The sequence below is a fragment of the Callorhinchus milii genome, unplaced genomic scaffold, assembly GCF_018977255.1.
Source record: "Callorhinchus milii isolate IMCB2004 unplaced genomic scaffold, IMCB_Cmil_1.0 Scaffold1, whole genome shotgun sequence".
Classification (NCBI taxonomy): Eukaryota; Metazoa; Chordata; class Chondrichthyes; order Chimaeriformes; family Callorhinchidae; genus Callorhinchus; species Callorhinchus milii.
In genome coordinates, this window is record NW_024704742.1 from 62,409,481 (window position 1) to 62,432,229 (window position 22,749).

Consider the following 22,749-nt stretch of genomic DNA (forward strand, 5'->3'; position numbering starts at 1 on the left):
AAATCAGCCTGAGTTCTGTGAGCTGGCAATAGAAAGGGCCTGATCTGTAAGGAGACCAGTTCATTGGAGCCATAGGCTGGCTGAATAGTTGGGGTGGGTTGTGGGCGGTTAACCTGTGGACAGACATTGAGGGGAGCAGAATTTCCAGCGATATGTTAATATCATTAAACATAAAATACAATTTGCATTTATAAGTGGCTTTCACAACAGGAAAATGTCTCAAAGCGCTTCACACTTATGACTGACAACTGAGCTGGGTTGGGAGGGGTGGAAAGATGATAATAGCATATTCGAAGAATTAAATTTTGAGCCAAGCTTTAAACATTGGGAGGGAATTGGGGGAACTTTGGGATAGATTTCCAGAAAGCTGGGGGCAGAAGAACTGAAATCTCACACTGAATGTTGCAATTCCACTTTATTAATAACAACAATAATAATTGTAATCCTAACATATGGTATAGAGCTTTCACATCGGAAGGACGTCTCAAAGCACTTCACAGGATATATTGTAAAGTATTTTGTGGGTGAAAGTGGCAACCAATTTGCCCATCGGAATGACCCACCAACAGCGTCAATTTTAATTTGTCTTAAAAAAAATATTGGAGCAATTCTCATTGTCGAACGTTTCATTGAGTGAAGATAGGATTGCTCAGTCATTATCTCTATGATCAGAGAATTATCAGGCCCTGAGGACTCTTCTCTCCCTTTTTCACTCTCTGATCCAAAAGTGTGACTACCATTTCCAAGAACAACAATAACAACTTTCATTTATTTATTTGCCTCATGCGAGCAGTATTTTGAAACACTTAACAATGGCAGAGATTGACTCTGAACTGGGGAGGTGACCGTAGGTCAAAGAGCAATGTCTTCCAAAACAATCTTCAGTTAAAATTATCCTGTACATCTGTAAAACATATTCTAATGGTTACTTCTATTGTACTGTTAAAAATCTAAATAGAGCCTATATATACGTGCCAATGGATTGAATTTTGGGCGGTTGTCTCCTCAGCCATTAGCTACCTTCACCCACTATCTTGCCCCTGTCCTCAGTAACTCTGGTCTAATATCACTATGCTGTGTTGGCCTCCACAGTTTCACCCTGTGTGACCTCCTGAGACCCCTGCTGCTCCCCCTGCTCAGTGAACACCAGCCTGCTTCACTTCCCCGCCGATCCAACGTAGCGTTGGTGAGTGGACTTTCAGCCATACTGCCCCCGCTATCCCCATCAAAGTTCACCTTAAGATCTGTCTTTTCCACCGTGCTTTCAGTCACTTCCTCTCCCCCAGCTCTCTCTCCCCCTCCCCCAGCTCTCTCTCCCCCTCCCCCAGCTCTCTCTCCCCCTCCCCCAGCTCTCTCTCCCCCTCCCCCAGCTCTCTCTCTCCCCCTCCCCCAGGGAGGGTCTCTCTCTCCCCCTCCCCCAGCTCTCTCTCCCCCTCCCCCAGCTCTCTCTCCCCCTTCCCCCAGCTCTCTCTCCCCCTCCCCCAGCTCTCTCTCCCCCCTCCCCCAGCTCTCTCTCCCCCTCCCCCAGCTCTCTCTCCCCCTCCCCCAGCTCTCTCTCCCCCTCCCCCAGCTCTCTCTCCCCCTCCCCCCAGCTCTCTCTCCCCCTCCCCCAGCTCTCTCTCCCCCTCCCCCAGCTCTCTCTCCCCCTCCCCCAGCTCTCTCTCCCCCTCCCCCATTATTCCCTCGGAAAAGCGATCTGCCAATTGACGAATGACCGGGTTCCTACTCTACTGCTAGGTAAACAGAGGCTTTTAAAATATATTGTTAAGTGGAATGACTGTGTATTTTGTGGGTGAAAAAGTATGCATCTTTGACTGTGCCTTCAATTAACAACTTTAAATCTCCCTTTACCCCGCTATCTGCTCCCTGCTATGTGTGTGAAACATTTTGAGACGTTACTTTATATGAAGGTTAGAATGCAAGTTATTATTAATAACTTATTCATGATTCATTACAATTAATTGTTTTATTTGTCATATTCATTATTGTTACAGATATTGTTACCTCCACTCAACCTCCCTGAGTTGTCTCTCAAACTCAGTGAACTAGTGTACAAACTTAGTTTGTGATGTTCAGTTCAATCCTCGGCTCTCCTTCCTTCCCTCATATGCTCCCTCACCAATACAACGTTTCATCACCTTTGCCACATTGCTCACCTCCACCCCTATCTCACACCAAATACCTCACCCACACCTTTGTGACCTTTTTTGCCAATCTCCTCACTTATCCATAAGCTCCAACTGATCCAACGCTCCACTGCCCACATCTTCATCTGCAATATACTCCACATGTCCCTCACCCAGTCCTTGTCAGGCTCCACTGTCTCCCTGCCTCCCAACAGATCCTTTCCATTTCCTTTGCTCAGCAAACAATGATCTGCTTCATGTTCCCCATTCTACAACTCCCTCCACCTGCAGCGGAGGGGCTTTCATCCATTCTGACCCTGTTCTGGAACTCTATCCTGGAGTCCCTTTGACATGCTGCCTCCCTCTCTTGGTTAAGGCTAGTCTCAAAATGTACAATTATCTTTCCCCTCGCCACCCCCTTTCAGCTCCCACTCACAGCTCGGGTACCCAGCTGACATTATCAAGAGATTTGAGATGTCCTCTCAACGTGAAAGATGCTATATAAGTGGAAATTGTATTGTATTATACCCCTCCTTCCTCCCACAGGGATAAAACAACAACAACTTTCATTCGTACACTTTCATTAAGCACCCTGGGACGCTACCCAGCATGGGCAGTGCTATATAAATGCAAGTTGTTGTTATTCATATATTGGAGGATTGAACATGCTTGAACAGGTAAACAGAGACTCTGCTTCCATCGACTTCTCAACATCTGTAACTGAAATTCTTCTGCACAGACTGCAAGAATGGGGTATCATCTACAATTTTTAATATTCTTCTACTATTTCCACCCTATATATTGTATGTGTTAGGAGAACAACAGCAGTCTAGGGCAGACCCGGGGCATGATAGAAGCTATATGAAGCCAATTCACAAAGTATTGATATACTGTCCAATGTACCATTCCATCAATGTAACAAAATCAAATCTAGTGACTATCCACCTGGAGGTGGGGGAGGTAAGTGGGGTCTCCTTAGAGCTGAGGTGGCTTGCAACTGAATAATGCAATTGGGTCAATCCTGTGTGGCAGTCTCAGTGGTCCCAGTTTCTGAGTCAGGTGGGCCTGCTGTACTTCCAGGCACCTTAGCACTTGCTAACCTGCGCCCAATACTCGCTGGAGTGAGATAAGCAGGGCCCCTCTGGGGGAGTGTGCATTCCATTCCAGACACACTGAGAGTTCAGGTGTATGTGACATACTTATGTGGAATTCTTCATCTGGTTTGGATACTCCTAAACATGGGTGATGGTTTCTGCAAGTGCTGGATGTCTGACTGATCCAAAAACAAACATATCAATGTCCCAGTATAGCAATATTACCAATGTGACAACAAGGCTGGGTGTTACCAGAGAATATCAGTTCCTGGTACAGTCAAGAAATAGTCTGCTCTGAAGGCTCACAAAGCATCCTCCTACCAATGGGGAAAATTGACATTACACTCTATCTGCTGCAGTACAATTGCATTGACTTCATATTTACTTTTATTACACAGGTTAATAACTGAGTGTGCACCAATCAGCACAGCCCATCAGCAACGAGATATCACTGACTCAGCAACTATAGGATTGCAAAAATCTCTGCCAGAGCAAATACGTTGTTCTCCAGTGACTTGTTTGGTAAAGTCATTGCCTGGTGTGAATCTGTTTCAAGGTCAATATGCAATCTGTGATTAGTTATGGAATCTCAGCAGGGATGGCAGTAGGGACGCTGCAAATGACTCAGTACCACTGGGCTATAGGGGAAAAACAATCAGCCGGGTGCCTGCTCCCAATTGCTAACAAGGGAACTTTGCTGGAAAGCATACAAGGGTGGATATGGATAGAGACTGAGTTCAGCTGTTCTGTCACCCATGTTACATTCCTGTGCCTGACACTTACCGGGTGGGCTCATACATGAAGAATGATCAGTTGGGAGAGGCAGTGAAGTGTACCTGGTACCCCTGGAACTGTACTGAGTCATTGGGAGACTCAGGAGAATTAAGACAAAATTTGGACTGAACATTTTTATAAAAGATAATGGATCTGTCGTCTAAATAACTACCTCAGCAACAGGATCCTTTTAAAAACTAGAATTTTACAAAAAGGTGCAGCTGCCAACACAATTGCAGAATCATATTTAGTATGAATGACAGTGGCAGAACAAGCTTATGTGTGGTTAGTTGTTCATAAAACCTCAGTGGCACTCTATCTAAATATTATCTACTGGGTCTGGGGTATTCCAGTTGACCGAAGGATAATAATCCTTACATTTCCCTATGTATTATATCTTGTTGGTACCATTGTGTGTCACACATTGTGTGGCTCAGTTGGTAACATGCTTGCCTCTGGAATCAGGAGGTTGTGGGATCCAGCCACACATCAGAACTTGGAATTCATACAGTCCAGGCTGACACTCCAACACATTGCTGGGGTTGCGTTGTATTGTTGGTGGTGCCGTCCTTCGGAAGATATGTTAAACTGATTCAGGTGGATATTTAAGATGCCACGGCACTGTTCAAAAAGAGAAGGAAGTTTCTCCCCACCTCCCGGGAAAAATTGGTTATTTACTCCATGGATATTTGTGGCACATTGCAGTGTGCAAATTGACTGCTCACAAATATACAGTCACTCCACTTTCCGGTATATCCAGTGATTTCCTCCTGACGTGCAAGGTGTTACATCATATGTAAATGTAAGAATCATTATTATTTATTCTCTTGGTGTCTCTGGAATAACTCTCTGGGAGAGGTCATAAAGCAGTTTCACCAGTAGATGGCAGTGCAGGCTCAGCAAAGCTGTACATCCTTTGCTTTCCACAGATTGGAACAATACATGTGAAACAGCATCTTTTCATGTCAAATACTCATTGAGCTTTGAAAAGCCAAGTCTTCCTATGTAGTCAAGTGTGGCAACAGTGTGCCTCAAATAGCAATAAGGTGAGCGACCAATTAATCTACATTTTGTTTGGGGTACATTTCCAGAAGGCAAAAAATATTAATTGGGTGAACTCCAGTAGCAAGGCATGATTAAAACCAGATCAAACTGTGGTTTAATGTTTTCTTGTGTGGTTGCAGTAACTTCCTCACTACAACCTACTGAGGCAGTTTAAATAAATACAAAAATAAACTCCCAAATCTCTGAAAATTCAACATTAATGCACAAAGACATTTCCAAAATTGGCATACTACTAACAATAATTACAATTAGATTGTCCTTCGCTCATTTCAGAGTTCCGTATTTTTCTTTTAATCTTCTCCAATTCTTTTTGCCCCAGGTTCCCTGGTAACATATAATATAACTCAACTGAAAGGAGAGGTTCCTAGGACTCTGTCAAAGATTGCTGTATACGAAACGGGGACAGGCATGGCCTCCTTGGCTTGCATGGCCACCAATGTTCCTTTACTTTCTATGTGAGGGTCGTCACAGAAGACAGACACATATTGAGAGCAGTCACAGAGCATAGCAAAATATTGAGAGAAGGGGAAGAAGGCAAATGATACAATCAACGAGATAGATCTTTAGATGGGTTTTGCCTTCAAAACCCTCCACAGCCTTTCTGCTTCCTACCTCTGTGACCTGCTAACTCCACATAGATCTGTCCGCTCCTTCCACTCTGGCCTGCTCCATGTCCCCTGCTTGGCCCGACTTGCCCTACCATCAAGCCCATTTCTTCCACAGTAAAGTACATTTCCCATTTGCCTTTTCAGGTGGATGTTGAAGATCCCATGGCATTATTTGAAACAGAAGAGAGTTTCTCCCAGTGTCCTGGCCAACAATTCCCCCTAATAAAATTAGTCATTCACTTCATGGTTGATTTTTGGGTTATTGCTGTGTGCACCTGGCAGCTGTGTTTACCCCACAAAACATACAGTGAAAAAATACTTTACAGTATATCCTGTGAAGCACTTTGGAACTCTCAATGACTTGATAAGGCACTATATCAAATGCAACAAAACCTGATTAAATGTTCTGCTAATGTTTCTCCTTAACTAAAGAGGTAAATGTAGCCTAATTTGAGACTATTCACGCAATAATCTACATATATTTAACTACCTGTCTTTATTGATATAACATCTGCTAAATGGGAGCATTTGATACAGCATTTCATCATCTCTGCCGGTATCTATCCCCAGTGCCTCTAGACAGATGCCGATTCAAATGCAGGGATCAGACACTTGCAAAGAGAAAGAATGCTTAGAATCATGCAGATAAAAAGGGGCATCTTCTTAAACATACAGAGCTAAATTGCGTTTAAATACATACAGTAAAATTGAATGCTTCCTGCACGCATTCTATTAGTTAAAGCTCATTCTCTTCAGTGTGCCGGTATTTAATTGCACCTGTGTCATTTTCCCATTCATTAGTACTTACTCAAATGGATCACTGGGGTCAGGCCTTTCGAGCTCTGGCGGTATTGGAATACGCTTGTAGTACATCTCCCAGTCAAAGGCTCCCCTCATGGCATCTCCAGCCTGCGTCTCATAGCCAAAGTGATTGTGGTCAATGACATCGATCATAGGACACACAATTGTCTTGTGGTTTTGTGCGATCTGGTCTGAAAGATGAAAGGACGTCAGGAGAAAAGCACAGTTAACCAGCTCATCCATCACACTAGCCTCAAACACTTCACTCCATCCCAGAGGGCCTCCAGCATTGTTTGCCTTCAGTCCCTACAACCCCAGGTTTCTCACACTTTCAAAAAACATAGACTGCAATCTGAAATCAGACTTGATGCAGCTGGACAGTGATTAGAGGCAATTACATTGCTTTTAAAGTAGGTCTTCTCCAGTGAGACTAAGGAAACCTCAGCTATCTACATCTCTGTCACTCAGGCTTGTTAAATTGTGCCAAATCTGTCACAAATAAAGTCTGCTGATTGCTTGTAAGACATCACAATACTCTTAGGGTGAGAGGAAAGACTTTACTGCCAGGTCTTTGTTCTACTTTTTAGCTGGGTTTAAAACTGTATTTCTGCGCTAAGAAAAAATATCTTGGGTTACAATATATAGTTTGGGACATGACATATGCATGCGACTGCCTGGAGGGTGGAAGGTGAACTGGATGGACCTTGATCTTTTTTGTCTAGCAAATTCTTATGTTCTTATTTTTCTTTGTTGAGTGTTGCCAGAGGTGATTTCTGCTGAAGCGCAAAGGGCACAGTTTGAGACGATATTTTCAGGCTTGCGTCGCATTGTGCTTTGGGCATCTCGACACAGAAAAGATATAATCATTGGAGAGAATACAATATAGATTCACAAGGATGGTAGAAGGAAATGGGTTAGTGGTGGTGGGGGTTAGTGATAAAGAAGGTGGCTCGGGAATGTATTTGGAGCTAAGGATATTGATTTGATTGAGCATTGGGCCAAAAGTAATGACTGGTTTGCTGTTCTTGCCCTTTTCTCTCCTCCCACTTCTCTCCCCTCCCCACCCCCCAACCCCACCCCGCACCACAGATTTAGAACTCACTATATGGGAAATCAAACAACATACAGTACAATGTAACACTAGGAAAGTGCAAACATGAAACCCACAATGTTAATTCTGGAGTAATGTGGATTACTTAATGAAATAATAACCATTTGCATTTGATATAGTGCCTTTCATGTTGTCTCAAAGTGCTTCACAGAATTTAATATGCATTATAGTGACTATTTGTAGATGAAAATTTTTGCACAGCAATGCCCCATGAAGTGAATGATCAATTTTATCTGGGGGTCTGTTGGCCAGGACATTGGAAGAAACTCTCTTCTCTTTTCAAATAGTGCCAACGAATCTTTAATGTCCACCTGAACAGGCAGATGGACTTTGGTTTAACATCTTATCTGAAGGGCAGCACCTCCAACAATGCAGTGCATCCCATGTACTGCATTAAAATGCCAGCCTAGACAATGCGAGTTCAAAATCCCGACATGGGGCTTGAAACCACAATCTTTTGACTCAGAGGCAAGAGTGCTACTAAGCGAGCCAGATTAACTTCTGAATCCATATGAGCCATAAAACATTTTACAGCACACAGAACAAGGATATTTGGCTTATTGTCTAAAAAGTTTCCTGCTGCTTGCCAGACATTGGGCTAAGTGGCTTCCTTCTGTGTTGTAAATTTCTAAATTGGTCCACTGTGCCTCTGCTGGCTGTAATAAAGACCTATCTGTTCAGTCTCATTCTCCTACCTTTTCCCCAAATCCTTTCATATTTCTCCTTTTCATATATTGAACTAATTTCTTCCAAAAAGCTAATATGAATTCGGCCTATTCCACTTGTACGCAGAGTATTTCACATTCTAACAACCCACTATGTAAAAGATACATGTGGAAGCCCATCAGCATGCTTAAGAGTAGTTAAACCAGACTTTGCACACATATATGCCGCCTACACATGGACATTTCCTATACCTGGAATGGAATGCCCACTCTCTCTGGAGAGACCCAGCTGTATGGCAGCTCATAGTTTGCCATTCAGAGCATTGTCTGGCAATCTTCCAGATTGGACTGTCCTATCCATATGAATGAGAGAAACTGAGTGGGAAGAATCCCTGTTCCAAGTATACCCCCCCAAATCTTACTGATGAGCCAGGCAAAACTTGCTGATGAGCTAGTTTATCACCAGCAGTGCCTGGAGTACTATGGACCCATTTTGCTTAGAAGCTGGACTACCAAAACCGCCACAGACTCAATTCAAACATTCTGTTGCCAAACATGGCATCTTGGAACTAGTTCAGTTCAATGGGCAAGATTTTATTTGTGCTTGTTTATCTCAGTGCCAAATACTGTACCATCAACTGACGGCAAGAAGTGGATGTTTGTTGTGCTGGAATGCTATCCATCAGATATATGTTCAGTCCTCATTCTCTGCAGAATTTGTATCACTATGTCTGTGATTTATGAACACAGGGAAAGACGTAAGCCACCTGGCCCATCAAGCCTGCTTTGCTGCTTTCTTAAATCTTGGCTGATCCATAACTCAATAACATTTCCTGCCTTTTCTAGATGTTAACCATACAGCAGGTTCAGGTGAGTTTGTATGACCTCAGTGTCTTCTGGAATATCCCAAAAGAAACAATGGTTCAGATTTCTCAATTTATACAGTGAATTATTTCACCGACATGGTTTGGCCTATGAGTGGAGATTGGAGGAACTGGGACATTTTCTGCTAGAACAAAGAAATTTGAGGAGTGACCTGATACACGTCTTTAAAATTATGAGGGGCGTTGATAGTCAATCAGAAGAAATTAATTCACTGATCAGTGAGTCAGTACCTAGAGGACATCAGTTTAAGATAGCTAGTAAATGATAAAATAGAGAGGCTCAGAGAGAAATGTTTTCACACACAGATTAGTTAGGATGTGGAATTCATTAGATAAGTTAGAATGTGAAGGCTTACGGCCACCAACTCCCCCCTCCCCCCCCCGCCCCCGGCTCGGAGTCAGGATCACTGTTAAGCTCTCTGAGAGGCTACCCTGTGTGGAGGGCGCTATATAAGTGCAAGTCGTTGTTGTTGTTGAATGCCCAGCCGGGAGAATGTTTGAGTGAGAATCCACATTGAGCTTTAAAAGAGAATAAAATAGATACCTAAAAAAGAGAATAAGACCTTAAATATAAGACCTTGGATACCTTAAAAAGAGTCACCTACATGAGTATGGGGAAAGGGCAGGTAAATGGATTGCTCTTCAGGAGTAGGCACAGACATGATGATGCAAATAGCCTTCTTCTGTGCTGCAAATTTCTATGATTTTATTTTATGCTACTCCTGCACAGTGGTAGTGAAGTTCCCAATCAATATCAGTACCAGAGAGTCTAAAAAAACCTATGACCTGGTGTTGGCAAAGTGAGTGCCTTGACAAGTTCAACTGGACTGATTTTACATTGCTATCATCTGAACACTTTAATCTGCTACAAAGAATAACATTCATAGGAAATCAGTTATCATCAATGAATGAATCTAAGCAGAGACTTACCAAGGAGCGGTGGTAACCAGTTGACATTGGCCTCGCAGTGAGAATCCAGGAATGTTAAGACTTCTCCTTTTGCTACTGAAGCTCCCAATAACCTGGTTCGGATTAGACCTTCTCTTTTCCTGGTACGCATGATTCTCACCTTCGGAAATCTAGCCATGTGTTCTTCTAAACGTTCTTTCAAGTGTTCTGGAAAAACACAATTCAAGAGAGAAGCTTATAAATTGCAGGGGAGGCTTTGTTTTTTTCCATATGAGATTCTTCAGTTATTTTCAGTTGATGGAACTCAATTGGTTTGTTCAAAAGATTAACAAATAATTGAATCCTTTCAGATTTGGACAGTCTCTTTAGAAGGACAATCTCCCAGCAATAATGAAACTGGTAATAGATTATTGTTTATCAGCAGTTCTTTTTCCATTACTTTCCATTACTGCTGATAAACAGTGGTTAGACGGTGCACTGGAGGTTGGATCTTCTTTGAAATAGACTACAAACTCAAATTGAATGTAGCTATGCATCTGAATGGTGAGTCCTGACTAGTGGTGGTAGACTTCAGAATGAATTATCCCCATCTGATAGCTAATCTACTCTCCTCAAGTACTAAACCACATGCCAATGGTGCTCTAGGCAGCTGTTAGGTTTCAAAGTCTCTAAAGACATAGACTTGCGGTTAATTGATCTTAAAACCTACGCTACGTTTGTCCCTAAATGCCATGTGCTTGCCCTGCCCACTAACATAACATAAGATAGCATGGGACAAGACTAGACCATTTATGTTATTAAGCCCCCTCTTTCCGCAATCCATGAAAAAAAACTATCGTATTCTGAACGTCATCTAACCCACGTTCTCTTTCAAACATAATCCTCATAATCAATAATCAATGGAGACTTGTCGATTTTAAAACTATTAATGTAGCCACTGATTTTTTTTGTCACAAATCTGACCCCTGTAAGAATCCATTACCATGTGTCCAAAGTATCCAAACAAAGCTGAGAGTTCCACATAAGTAGGCCAACTCCACATGGATATTTTCTGGAATGAAATGAACACTCTCACTCTGGAGGATGCACCTTGCTTACCTCAATCCTTAGAGTATTAGGCAAAAGTTGGCAAGAGCCAAGCCTTGGGACTCCAAAATGTTCAATTGCATGTGTTACGATTGAGAGCACTATCTGGCACTCAATTGTAGTCTAAATTTGGAAGCTGTTATTTTAACAGTTCTTTGGCTTCAAAGAAGACACAAAAGTGCAAAACTGGATAAGTGCCCCCCAGCCCTTCTCTTCTAAAACCTCTCCACCTCACTCCCTCCCTCTCTGCTTTCAAAAGCCATCTAAAAAACTATCTCTTTCACTGTGGCTTCAGCCACCAATTCCATCGCTTGGGCTCCCATTTCATCTCTGTAACATGTTTCAGGACAATGTCCTCTTTTGTGAAAGGTGTTACATACGTGAACTTCATTGTCCCACCCCACCTTGGGCCGCATCACCCCTCAGATCCCACCCCCAGCTCGGGTGCAAACTCTTGGACACTCCTAGCAGCTTGGAACATCCTTCCGGTGTGAAAGGCACTACATAAATGTAAATTTGTTGTTGTTGAATACAGAATACCCTTTGGTCAGAATTTTGCAGGACAATAAAAGGTAAATCATTCTGTTGAATGTACACCTACTCCATGCAGCTATCTCAACGCTTGAAGGGTTAGAATGAATTTGTGGCAAGGTTATTTGTAGTGAGACAAAAAGAAAACAAAGCTGGAATTCAGGACAGTGGAAGTCACTGATGAAGATGAACCTTAATGATCAGTGGTGGATGTGTTTCCTTAACCCAGCTTTGCTAGTCAGCTTCAGCTAATGGAACAGTCAAAGCCACTTAACATGATAAATTGTGGGGAAAGCAATGTTTACAACACGTTACAGTGGCTTCTACAGATCTTTCCGCTGTTTGTTATCACTGCTGCATTTTAAATAAAGGCAGCTTTGTAAATTCCACCACAACTAATGAACGAGGGCACTCAGATGTGAAAGTCAAGACCTCTGTCATAGAAAGCTGCAGAACACGCCGAATTGTTAATTTAAAAACAAAATCTATCATTGTTTCTTTCTCGCTGTTGATGAAATAAGGTAATAAATCATATGCATGATACACGCCAAAACACCACCCAGTCATCTGGCAGCACAGGAATCAGACTCCAAAGTGACAAATAAATAGTAATTGAGAAACAGGTGTTTTATAACCTTGTCAACAGACTGACAACACATGATGAAGGGCAGTAATAAGTAAAACTCTGGTGATGCTTAATAAACAAAAGTCTCCAATACAATTATTTTTCAGACAGCACTACTTTATCCTAATTTGATAGCCTCGATGTCCCATAAACACATTCATTTAAGTTTTAAAGAAAAAAAATTAAAAGAGTTCACGCAGTGAAAATTGCACTTGCGACTCAATTCCTTTTTAAGACGTGGCAATTTTTTTATATGTAGTATTTGTGTATCACAGCAACTTCAGTTCTACTAGAGTCTTGGTTGGAGTCAGATAAGATTGCATGATAAATATCAGTGTATACTGTCAATCCTATAGAGTCAGCAATGCATTGCTACAACTATAGAATCAGTGTATTACTGATTCTATAGCAATTCTATTGTGGTGTCCTGTAGCTCAGTAGTTAGAGTACTCGCCTTGCAAGTGAGAGACCTGGGTTTGATTCCCGGCAGGGCGAAACGTTAGGCAAGTTTCCTTGCTCCACACGCCTCTGGTTTACCTAGCAGTAAGTAGAAACCTGACTGTTAGTCAATTGGCAGATCGCTTTTCCAGGGCTAATAATTCCTTCAAAAAAATAATAATAATCCTTGCATTTGATGTAGCACTTTTCACGTCTTCTAGACGTCGCAAAGCGCTTCACAGAATATACTGTAAAGTGAATTGACTGCATATTTTTGGCCGAAAAGTGGCAACCAATTGCACACAGCAGTGTCCCACAAACAGTCGTGATTTAAGTGACCAAATTGTTATTTTTTTTAAGAATTATTTTCATTAAATAATAATCCCTCCAAAACAAAACAATAATAAATTGGTCATTTTCAATCCATGACTGTTTGTGGGACACTGCTGTGCGCAATTGGCTGCTGCGTTTCGCCCACAAATATACAGTCAATTCACTTTACAGTCTATTCTGTGAAGTGTTTTGAGATGTCGAGAAGATGTGAAAAGCGCTATATCAAATGCAAGGATTATTGTTATTTTTTTAATTAAATTTCACACTCCACTTCTCTAGCCACAACAGAATTAATTTTCCTTTCTGTGTCAGTTATTCATGGGGGTGAAAAATATGACTTGATATATAATTATACTATTACATCATGTGTTGTTTTTTTCGCCTCATTGTGCCAATATGGTTTTACACCCATTTCAGTGCTAAGCAGAATACAGTGCTGTACCGTCAGGAATTGGAGTACTTTCAGCAGTATTAGCACTACTTTAATGCAGGATTAGGAGCTCATGAAACAAAATCACCAATTTAGTCAATTATTAAGGTCGGATCCAATTAACTTAAGTAACTCTGCATAATCCAATATTTCACAACCTTTGTGCAATTAGTATTATATGACACAGTTGGAGCAGGTTTTACAACTGCCAACATACTTAAACTGATGCATCTTGTGTCATAATCTTAATACCCATCAGAATTTGCAATAAATATGATTTTAAACATTCCTGATGAATTACACAATGGCACAGTGCAGCAACACAGAACTGTGCATTTTCTGCAAGATTGCTGCCTCGGTGAATATGTGCGTCAAATCTATTCCATCCAGCGATAGCAGATGATTGCTTTGAACAGACTCTTTTGAAAAGCATACAAGTGGCACGTCCTAAATTTCACGTTGCCTTGCTTGCCTTTTAAATTCAGGTTTGTGCAGAATTGTGAAAAAATCTTAAATTATCTGAATTTGGAAGCATAGAGTTTTAAGATTTTCCCGCAATTATGAATTTTAAAACAAGATGTCTTCCAGGCTATGACGACGTGGGTCTGTAACTTTTTGTGGATATTTATTTTCATTTATAGCAATATTTATTTTTCCACTAATAATAATCCTTGCGTTTTATATAGTACCTTTCTTTCATGGTGAGAGGACGTCTCAAAGTACTTAAGATTTACTGTCGCCCGCATTCTCACTCGCACAAAACTCCACTCCCCGATCACCCCAATCCTTGCCAGACTACACTGGCTGCCTGTCCCAGAGAGGATCGATTTCAAGATCCTCACCCTTGTATTCAAGTCCCTGCACTCCTCTGCACCCCCCTACCTCTTTGACCTCCTCTCTTCTCAAAAGAGAACCCGTTGCCTTCGTTCCTCCGGATCTGGCCTCCTCCTCGTCCCTAGAGTCCTCTGCTCCACCCTCAACAGCCGTGCCTTCAGCCACTATGGCCCGAGGCTCTGGAACTGCCTTTCTCATTCCCTTCGTCTCGCTCCCTCTCTTCCCATTTTCAAGTCTCTGCTGAAGACCTTTCTTTTCGACCGCGTCTTTGGTCACCTTNCTCCCCCTAGCTCGGTCCCAGGATCCGCTACTGTAAAGCGCTCTGAGACGCCGTCCGGCGTGGAGGGCGCTATATAAATCCAAGTTGTTGTTGTTGTAGTTGTTGTACAGTGACTGACTTCTCATAGATGGAGGCAGCAGCCAATGTGTGCACATCAGTGTCCTACAAACACCCGTGAGGTGAATGAACAATTTTATCTGGAATTATGACTTCCGTCTTGTCAACATTCAGCTGCAGAAAGTTGGTCCTCATCCAAGCCTTGATATCTGACAAGTCACCCCAAGTTAGTCGATCAGATAGGGCAAGTAGAGGAGTGGAATAGGAGGAGATCATAGAGATAGGAAGGTGCTAAGTCATTGAGGTATTTGTGAATGATTATGAAGACCTTGAAGTCACCCCACTAAGATACAGGGAGTCAGAGGACTATTTTAAACTATGCTTGAAATTTAGAATGGGCCCTCTATATCAACATCATCTACAATGCACACAGTGAAATTCCTCATTCATTGTACAGAACTATGTTTTGCTAAAGTAGATAAATTCACAAGCTTTTGAAATAACTGAGGTTCTTAATTAATTCTAATGAGATGGGGCCACAGTTGACAATCGACTGTAATGACGATTTGTTATTATCCCTGTAGCTATTATTGCAAATTACAGAATGGGCAATGAAATTTGTTTCGTAACTTCTGAAAAGGAACGTCAACTAGGAGCTCTACCAGATATTGATGTTAGTATTACAGCCATTTTAAAACCCTATGTGTACTTGTCATATACATACATCTGAGTGACAAAACCCCCTTTTCAATAGCAAATGGAAACATGGTAGAAAAACAGCTTTGGACTGAAATGAATATCAATATTGGGGTCAACGACACATGAGGCAAATAGCACTTCAGATGTGTCTGAGCGATGAGCCCCTGATGCTATTCTGTTTGGAGAAATCCTTCAAGCTGGGAGAGTCGAGAGAGAGGGGGAAGTGGGTCATGGCCAGTCTTGTTATCATTGATCACATTTAACATTGATGCGGTAATTATCATTGTTGAAAATTAACACATCGCATGTCGCAATTTTCACCACAATGGGATATTTCTCTTCAGCAAGTGAGGCACTCGTTTCCTGTCACACTAGGTGAAAATCGCACATGTTATTTTTTGTGGGAGTTTTTTTTTAATTAATCCCAATTTTAGTTCAAGGAAACATGCACTTTAAAAAGATTTTTGCCACATCACATAAAGGTGCAGGGCAAAAACTGAAAGACATCGTTGAGAGAAGAGGTAAACTCTGCTAAGAACAGAAAGACTTGCTTGGTTGTCATTTTCAACATCATACGAACTTACCTTGAGTGTATTAGAGGTGCACACTCCTGGTCTGTTAATCTATTATTCTCTTTGTACTTTATGCTTTGGGTGCAGAAAGCATATCGCACTCCTCAAGGGAGTAAAGACTGCAATACTCTCAAAAAACAGCTACTCAGTTATAGCATAACTTGAAAATATTTCTTTGTATTCACCAAAACAAATAAAAAAAGCTTCTCCCCTAAGCCACATACAAACACTCTCTCATCCTTGGACTTTCTTTCCCTCTGATCCTCGACCCATAGCTGTCTCGATACAACCATCAAGCTGCTAAACGTCTGTCTCTCTTCCACTCTCTATTCACTCTCTTCTACTCTTGCTTCCCTGAAATCCAGGACTGTTTCCCACCCCACTGACTTTCCCTGGTACAACAGTCATTCCTCCATTCCCTTAAATCCCAAACCTGAGAGCTTGAACGCAGATGGCACAAAAACTGTCCTCACAATTCATCGCCAGATGTGGCTTGAATACCTTCGAACCTAGAGTCTCTCCCTCACACAGGCCCAAACCACATTCTACTCCCAAGGTCATTCTCTAGGCCAAAATTAATTCCAGACTCCTGTTCTCCACTACAAATCATCTTTTCCACTTATCCCTTTAAGCTCCCTCCGACACCAAGTGTGAAGAGGTCAAAGATTTCTTCATTTTAAAATAGACAACATCTGCTTGGCTGCATTGTCTTCCCCTGTCGCCAGTCTTCCCCCTACATATTCTACGTCCCCCATATCTTTTTTCCACACTCCATGAAAAAAAACTATTGTATTGTGAACTTCATCTAACCCACATATTCTGTTAATGTTACTACCACCTCTACCTCCTACACTCCTTTACCACATTTCTCCTTCATCCCTCCGAACCAGTATCATCCATATGAAATCCACCACCTGCTGCCTTGGGCCCTTCCTTCCCTTTGGGGAATTGGCTCCCGCCTTCAACTACAAAAATACATTCACCACACTTTACAATAGATCCTATCATAAGTGCTTTGAGATCTGCGAAAGCACTATATAAAATGCAAGAATTATTATTAGGAAAATAAATATATAAATAAATTATATAAATAAAAATTAAAAAGCTGACATTTTAATCTAAACTTGAATTTACAAATGGATATTAAATTTGTTTTCATTCTGAATGCTAGCAAATACAATACAATACAAAATTACCTTTTAGGAGGTTAGGGAGGGAAGGAGGGTGGCCAAAGGCACGGTCAAAAAGGAGGGTCTTGAGACATGCCTTGAAAAGAGGCAAGGGAGGGAATGAGGCAAAGGAAATGTGGGATGGAGTTCCAAAGGGTGGGGCAGAGAGGCTGGAGGTCTAACTGCTGATGGTGGGGTGGGGGACATGGAGCAGGCTTGGAGCCTGCTGAGCAGAGGAAGTGTACAGGTTGATATGGAGTCACCAAGTCACAGAGGTTGTGAGTGACAAGGACGTGGAGGGCCTTGAAGGTGAAGACAAAGATTTTTAACTCTATGCTCTGGGGGATGGGGAGCCAGTGGAGCCGGGCGAGGGTGGGGTTGACGGGGTCACAGAGCCTGGTGCGGGAGAGGACACGAGCTGCAGAGCTCTGGATGATCTTCAGCTTGTGGAAGGAAGAGTTGGGGAGGCCGACAAGGAATGAGTTGGCATAGTTGAGCCTAGTTGTGATGAATGCATGAATGAGGGTTTTGGTAGCCTGAGGGGTGACTGTGGCAGAGCCAGGCAATGTTGCGGAAGTGGAATAAGGCAGAGCGGTCATGGCGCAAATGTGGGGTAGAAAGGATAGTTGAGGGTCAAACAAGACCCCAAGGTTCTGGACTGGCTTAGTAGGGTGGAGGGTGCAACCATGGATGGTGATGCTGTCAGCGCCTGAGGTGAGGTGGCGCTGACGGGAGCCAATCAGGAGAGCCTCAGTCTTGTTGATGTTTAGCTGGAGAAAGTTGGATCTCATCCAGGACTTGATGTCCGACAGACATTCTATCAGGACAGCAGTGGTCCTGGAACCAAGGGTGGAGAGAGATAGAGTTGGGTGTCATCCGCATACATGTGGAAGTTGACCCAATGTCTGGGGATTATGTCACCAAGAGAGAACATATATATATTGAAGAGAGGAGGGCCAAGTACACAGCCCTGAGGCTAGAGAAGAAGACATTTGTGGAGACAAAGTGGAGATGGTGTGAGAGGTAGGATCTGAACCAGTCAAGGGCAGAATCATGAAGGTTGAGGTGAGGGGAGAGGCGGTGAATGAGGATAGAGTAGTCAGTGGTATCATCGGCAGCAGAGAAGTCAAGGAGGATGAGAAGGGAGAGGGAGCCCTGGTTACAGATGGACAGAATCACTTTGACCAGGGATGTTTCTGTACTGTGGGCAGCACGGAAACCCGATTGGAGGGGTTCGTGAAGGGAGTGGCAGGAGAGGAAGGAGTGAAGCTGGGAAGCAACGACTTGATCCAGGACCTTGGAAAAGAAAGGGAGGTTGGAGATGGGGCAGTAGTTTGAGAATAGGAATGGGTTCAGGGAAGGTTGTTTGAGGAAAACAATTTAAATCTCATAAATTATGTATACAAAAATCAATAGGCTGATTTATGTCATTCCAGTGATTAATCAACTGAAATCAAGCACCCACGTATCACCCAGTAATGCATCAATACAGAAAAAGAGCACAAGCTCAAAGGCTTCCCTGGAATAATGACCGCTACATCAAAGCAGTGAGGACTTTGTCAGTTTGCTTGAACATCTTGATCTGTGATGGCTCGCACTAGTTTGCTTTGCATACTTATGGATCTATTTGAATAATTTGTCACACACCTTGTTAAGGCAGCACTACACACACTTTAGTTGGGTTACCCATCTTTTTCATTCAAGTTCATTCACTGCCGTGGGGCTTGGATGAAATTACTATATCTCCAAAGAGCACATGCGTAAACATAACTTTGAAAATCAAATTGGCGAATGCCCATTTCCAGCTTCCAGCTAAGTATTAGAAATAGAGAACTTGCATTTCCCATTCCACCTTATCAAGCTTAAAGCGTCTCAAATGCAAGTAATTACTGTCAAGTGTACAAGATCCTGCAAACAACCATGAGATAATTGACCAATTAATCCGAGGAGTGTTGGCCAACACATGGGAGAAACTCACATTTCGAATAGTGTGGAGGGATCTTTAACTTCTACTTGAACAGAAAGTTGGGACCTTGTATTAATGTGACAAATGTAATTTTGTTGTTATTGTCATTCAAAAGTCAGCATTTTTGACAATTTTTTTGATTAATAATTAAACCAATTAAAGAATTAAACCAGCATGTCTGCCAATTTTAAAAGATGTAACTGGAAAAATAAATTGATACAGAGAACTTCTGTTCTTTTGTTTTTGAATCATTTACTTCCATTAAGAATAATAATCTTTGCCTTGAGGAATTTCATACCCACACAGTGTTAGACAATGAACCTTCAGTTTACTTCAGGCATAACCTTTCAATTAGATCTTCCTTCATTCTTCAATGAGATTGGAAGGGTGCATCATTGCTCCACGAATAGTCCAGTGAATAAATGTACCACTGAACTGTAGAGACCAGAAAATCACACGTTTGGTTTGTGGGCAGTCAAGTCAGTGAAAGCAGCAGTTGATTTTATACAATTGATGTTAACAGCCCTGGGCTAGAGAGGGGGAAAACAATAGTTGGGAATCCTGCTTCTGATTGCTGCTCGAAAGGGACTTTATGAACGCAAACTCATTATTATCATTATGCAGTGACTCCCTGCCTAAAAGTGTGGTTGTGTGTGTGGTGAGAACAATATTAACTTTTCTGTGATGCCCCTAATAGTCAATAGCCAGCTATAATACTGTCATTCTATGATTCTAATATTCAGTGGCATCTAGAAGCTCTCCAGCAGTGTCGCAGTTGTGTTGCTGACTTGCCCGCGCCAGCGCCTCCGCACCTCAGGCGCTGGCAACATCAGCATCCACGGCTGCACACTCAACCTCACTAAGCCAGTCAGGAACCTGGGTATCTTGTTTGTCCATGAACTGTCCTTTCTCCTCCACATCCGCGCCATGACCGGCACTGCTTACCACCACCTCCGCAATATTGCCAGACTCCGCCTCACCCCTCAGGCTGCCAAAACGCTTACCCATGCATTCGTCACATCAAGGCTCGATTACGGGAACTCCCTTCTCATCGGCCTTCCCAACTCTTCCCTTCACAAGCTGCAGATCATCCAAAACTCTGCAGCTCATGTACTCTCACAAACCAGGCTCCGTGACCCCATGACTCCCACCCTCGCCCGACTCCACTGGCTCCCCATCCCCCAGAGGATCGAGTTCAAGATTCTCATCCTCACCTTTAAGGCCATCCATGGCCTTGCCCCCTCCTACCTCTCTGACCTGCTGACTCGCTACCAACTTGCCCGCTCCCTCCGCTCATCAGGCTCCGGCCTGCTCCATGTCTCCCACCTGACCCGCCCTACCATCGGTGGTCAGGATTTCGGCCTCTTTGCCCCCACACTCTGGAATTCCATCCCATGGTCCATTCGCCTTGCTTCCTCCCTTGCATCCACAAGATCTCAAGACCCTTCTCTTCGACCGTGCCTTTGGTCTCTCTCCCACCTCTCTGCCTTTCCTCACCTCTACACCACCCCTCCTCCTTGCTCGGGCCCCGACACCTGACTGTTCAGCGCTTTGCGACGTCTTCCCGACGTGAAAGGTGCTCTATAAATTTAATTTTGTTGTTGTTGTTGCAGGAAAAAGTTCCCATGAACACAAAACAAACAGAGGCTTCTCCAGGGAATCCTTTGTAAGACTCGAAAGACATGGGCACAAATGACATCACAAGATCACAAGATTGGTTTGGATGAAGAAGGCCCTTCTGATCTCATAGAATACCCACCGTATCATCCCTCCCACCACATCATCAAGCTCCTTTTTAAATGAGTCCAGTGTCCTGGCCTCTGCCATCTCAGCTATGTGCTCAATTCTTGCAAGTCTTTGTCAGTTACAAATTAGTCGGAAGGGAACTGGGTAAGCACTGGTGCAGTGTAATGAATATTGAGGTGGGGAAATAGCTGGAAAGTGGAATTAATCAAGAGAAAGGGCAACCTGCAAAATGTGGATGACATTGACACAGACAAGGTGGGCTGAATGGACCTCTTTTAGGCAGTACAGGAGGAGGTGAGTGGGAATGCCTGGAGAAAATGGTTTACATTGTGGGCTCTTTTTTCAGTGGAAATACAGAAGTGATGCTATCTGACTGTTTTTCAAAAAATACCTCTCAGATTATAGTGGTCGAAGAAAAAAGTCTTGAGGTGTGATTTGAAGATGGGCAAAGAGGGGATAAGATGGACTGATTGAGGTAGGGAGTTCCAGAGATTTGGAGCACAGTGGTTGAAAGCACAGCCAACAACGGTGGAGCAGAGGGCGAGGGACATGCAAAAGACTTGAGCCAGTTGAGGAAAGGGCAGTGGGTGGTGGGGGAGGGAGGGAGGGAGGTGCCAGGGCATTAATCAATTCACAATCATTCTTAACCAGTTTTCTATAAAGTGTCAGTCTACAGTTACTTAGCCTGAGTCTTTATTTAGAGTTAAAATTATGTCCAAACACTCCACATCAGGACTATATCAAGTCGATTTACTTGTTTTCCACACTGGCAAGTGCTAGCTGGGTGCCAACCATAGAATCATAGAATTATACAGCACAGAAGGAGGCTATTCAGCCCATCATGTCTATGGCGGCTCTTTGAAAAGAGCTATCCAAATCAATACCCCATAGCCCTGCAAACTTGTCCTCCCCAAATAATCATCTACTTCTCTCTTAAAAGTTTTTATCAAATTGGCTTCCACCATCCTTTCAGGCAATGCATTCTAGATCTGAACAACTCACTGTATGAAAACCAGGTGGCGTGGCTGTGTGGTTCAAAAGACAAGGAGCACTGTGCTGACAGTGAGCATTGATTAAAGAACTGTTTGTGAGTGTTGTGCTATCCATTCCTTGTGCTAATTAACATGGTAAAGAAACTTTTACAGGTTAAGAATGATTGTGAATTGATTCATGCCCTGGCACCTTCCTCCCTCACGTTCCTATGTTTCTAGGAGATTGTGTTTTGAGGCTCGCTCGTGCTACAATGATCATTCTTCCTTGTGGCTCTGAGAGGCTTCTTCATCCCTCCAAGATCCTGTGAACATTCACAGCAACCTTCAGTTTTGGTCTTGATTGACTTTTCCTTACATAAACCTGTCAGCAACCATGGGACTGGGGCTTGTTTCATTGCGTTTGTATGTAAGACGTAACTGGACAGCTTCAAGGCAAAATTCTCCACAGACATACTCCACTAAATTGGCTCTCTGTCTATTCAAGTTTGAAGGATGTTAACCAGCCTAGTTACACAGTGAAAGGTTGGCTGATTTCTCAATTCTACTGTTTTTGTGTTGGCAAGCCTCCAGCTCACTGAAAAATTCTTCCCTGCCAAAAGTTTCTGTTGACTGATCTCCATCCTACCGTCTTCAGGGTGTATTTTCTGCTGAATTTGCCTGCTTGGCTATATTATATGTTTTTTTTATAAGCATTCGCCCCATTGAATTTAGCACTGGCTTTCTTCAAATGAGTGTAAAACCCAACGACATCCGTCAGCAGAAAAGCTGCCCAAAGGCCCTTTAACTCACTATTCTTTGCAGTGAAGAACATACGTTTCTTGCCAAGATGTGTTCCATTTACTTTACTGGTGAACGATCAACTGGAAATGTGCAGAAATGACCAGATAGAGACATTTAAATGTCCACTTTCAGGAATAACTTACTTAAATGACAACATTTATGTGATATGTGTTG

At 42.7% G+C, this 22,749-nt stretch overlaps 1 protein-coding gene across 1 annotated transcript in view; it reads right to left on the minus strand.

Annotated features, from left to right (window-relative positions):
* The window catches only part of galntl6 (polypeptide N-acetylgalactosaminyltransferase like 6), a 494,474-nt gene that overhangs the window by 64,255 nt on the left and 407,470 nt on the right, over positions 1-22,749 (minus strand). Inside the window, exons 6-7 of the mRNA XM_007895954.2 lie at positions 10,059-10,244; positions 6,476-6,659 (exon numbers count right to left, since the gene is read on the minus strand). Coding sequence (XP_007894145.1) covers positions 6,476-6,659; positions 10,059-10,244 — 370 coding nt within the window. The remainder of the gene's footprint in view (positions 1-6,475; positions 6,660-10,058; positions 10,245-22,749) is intronic.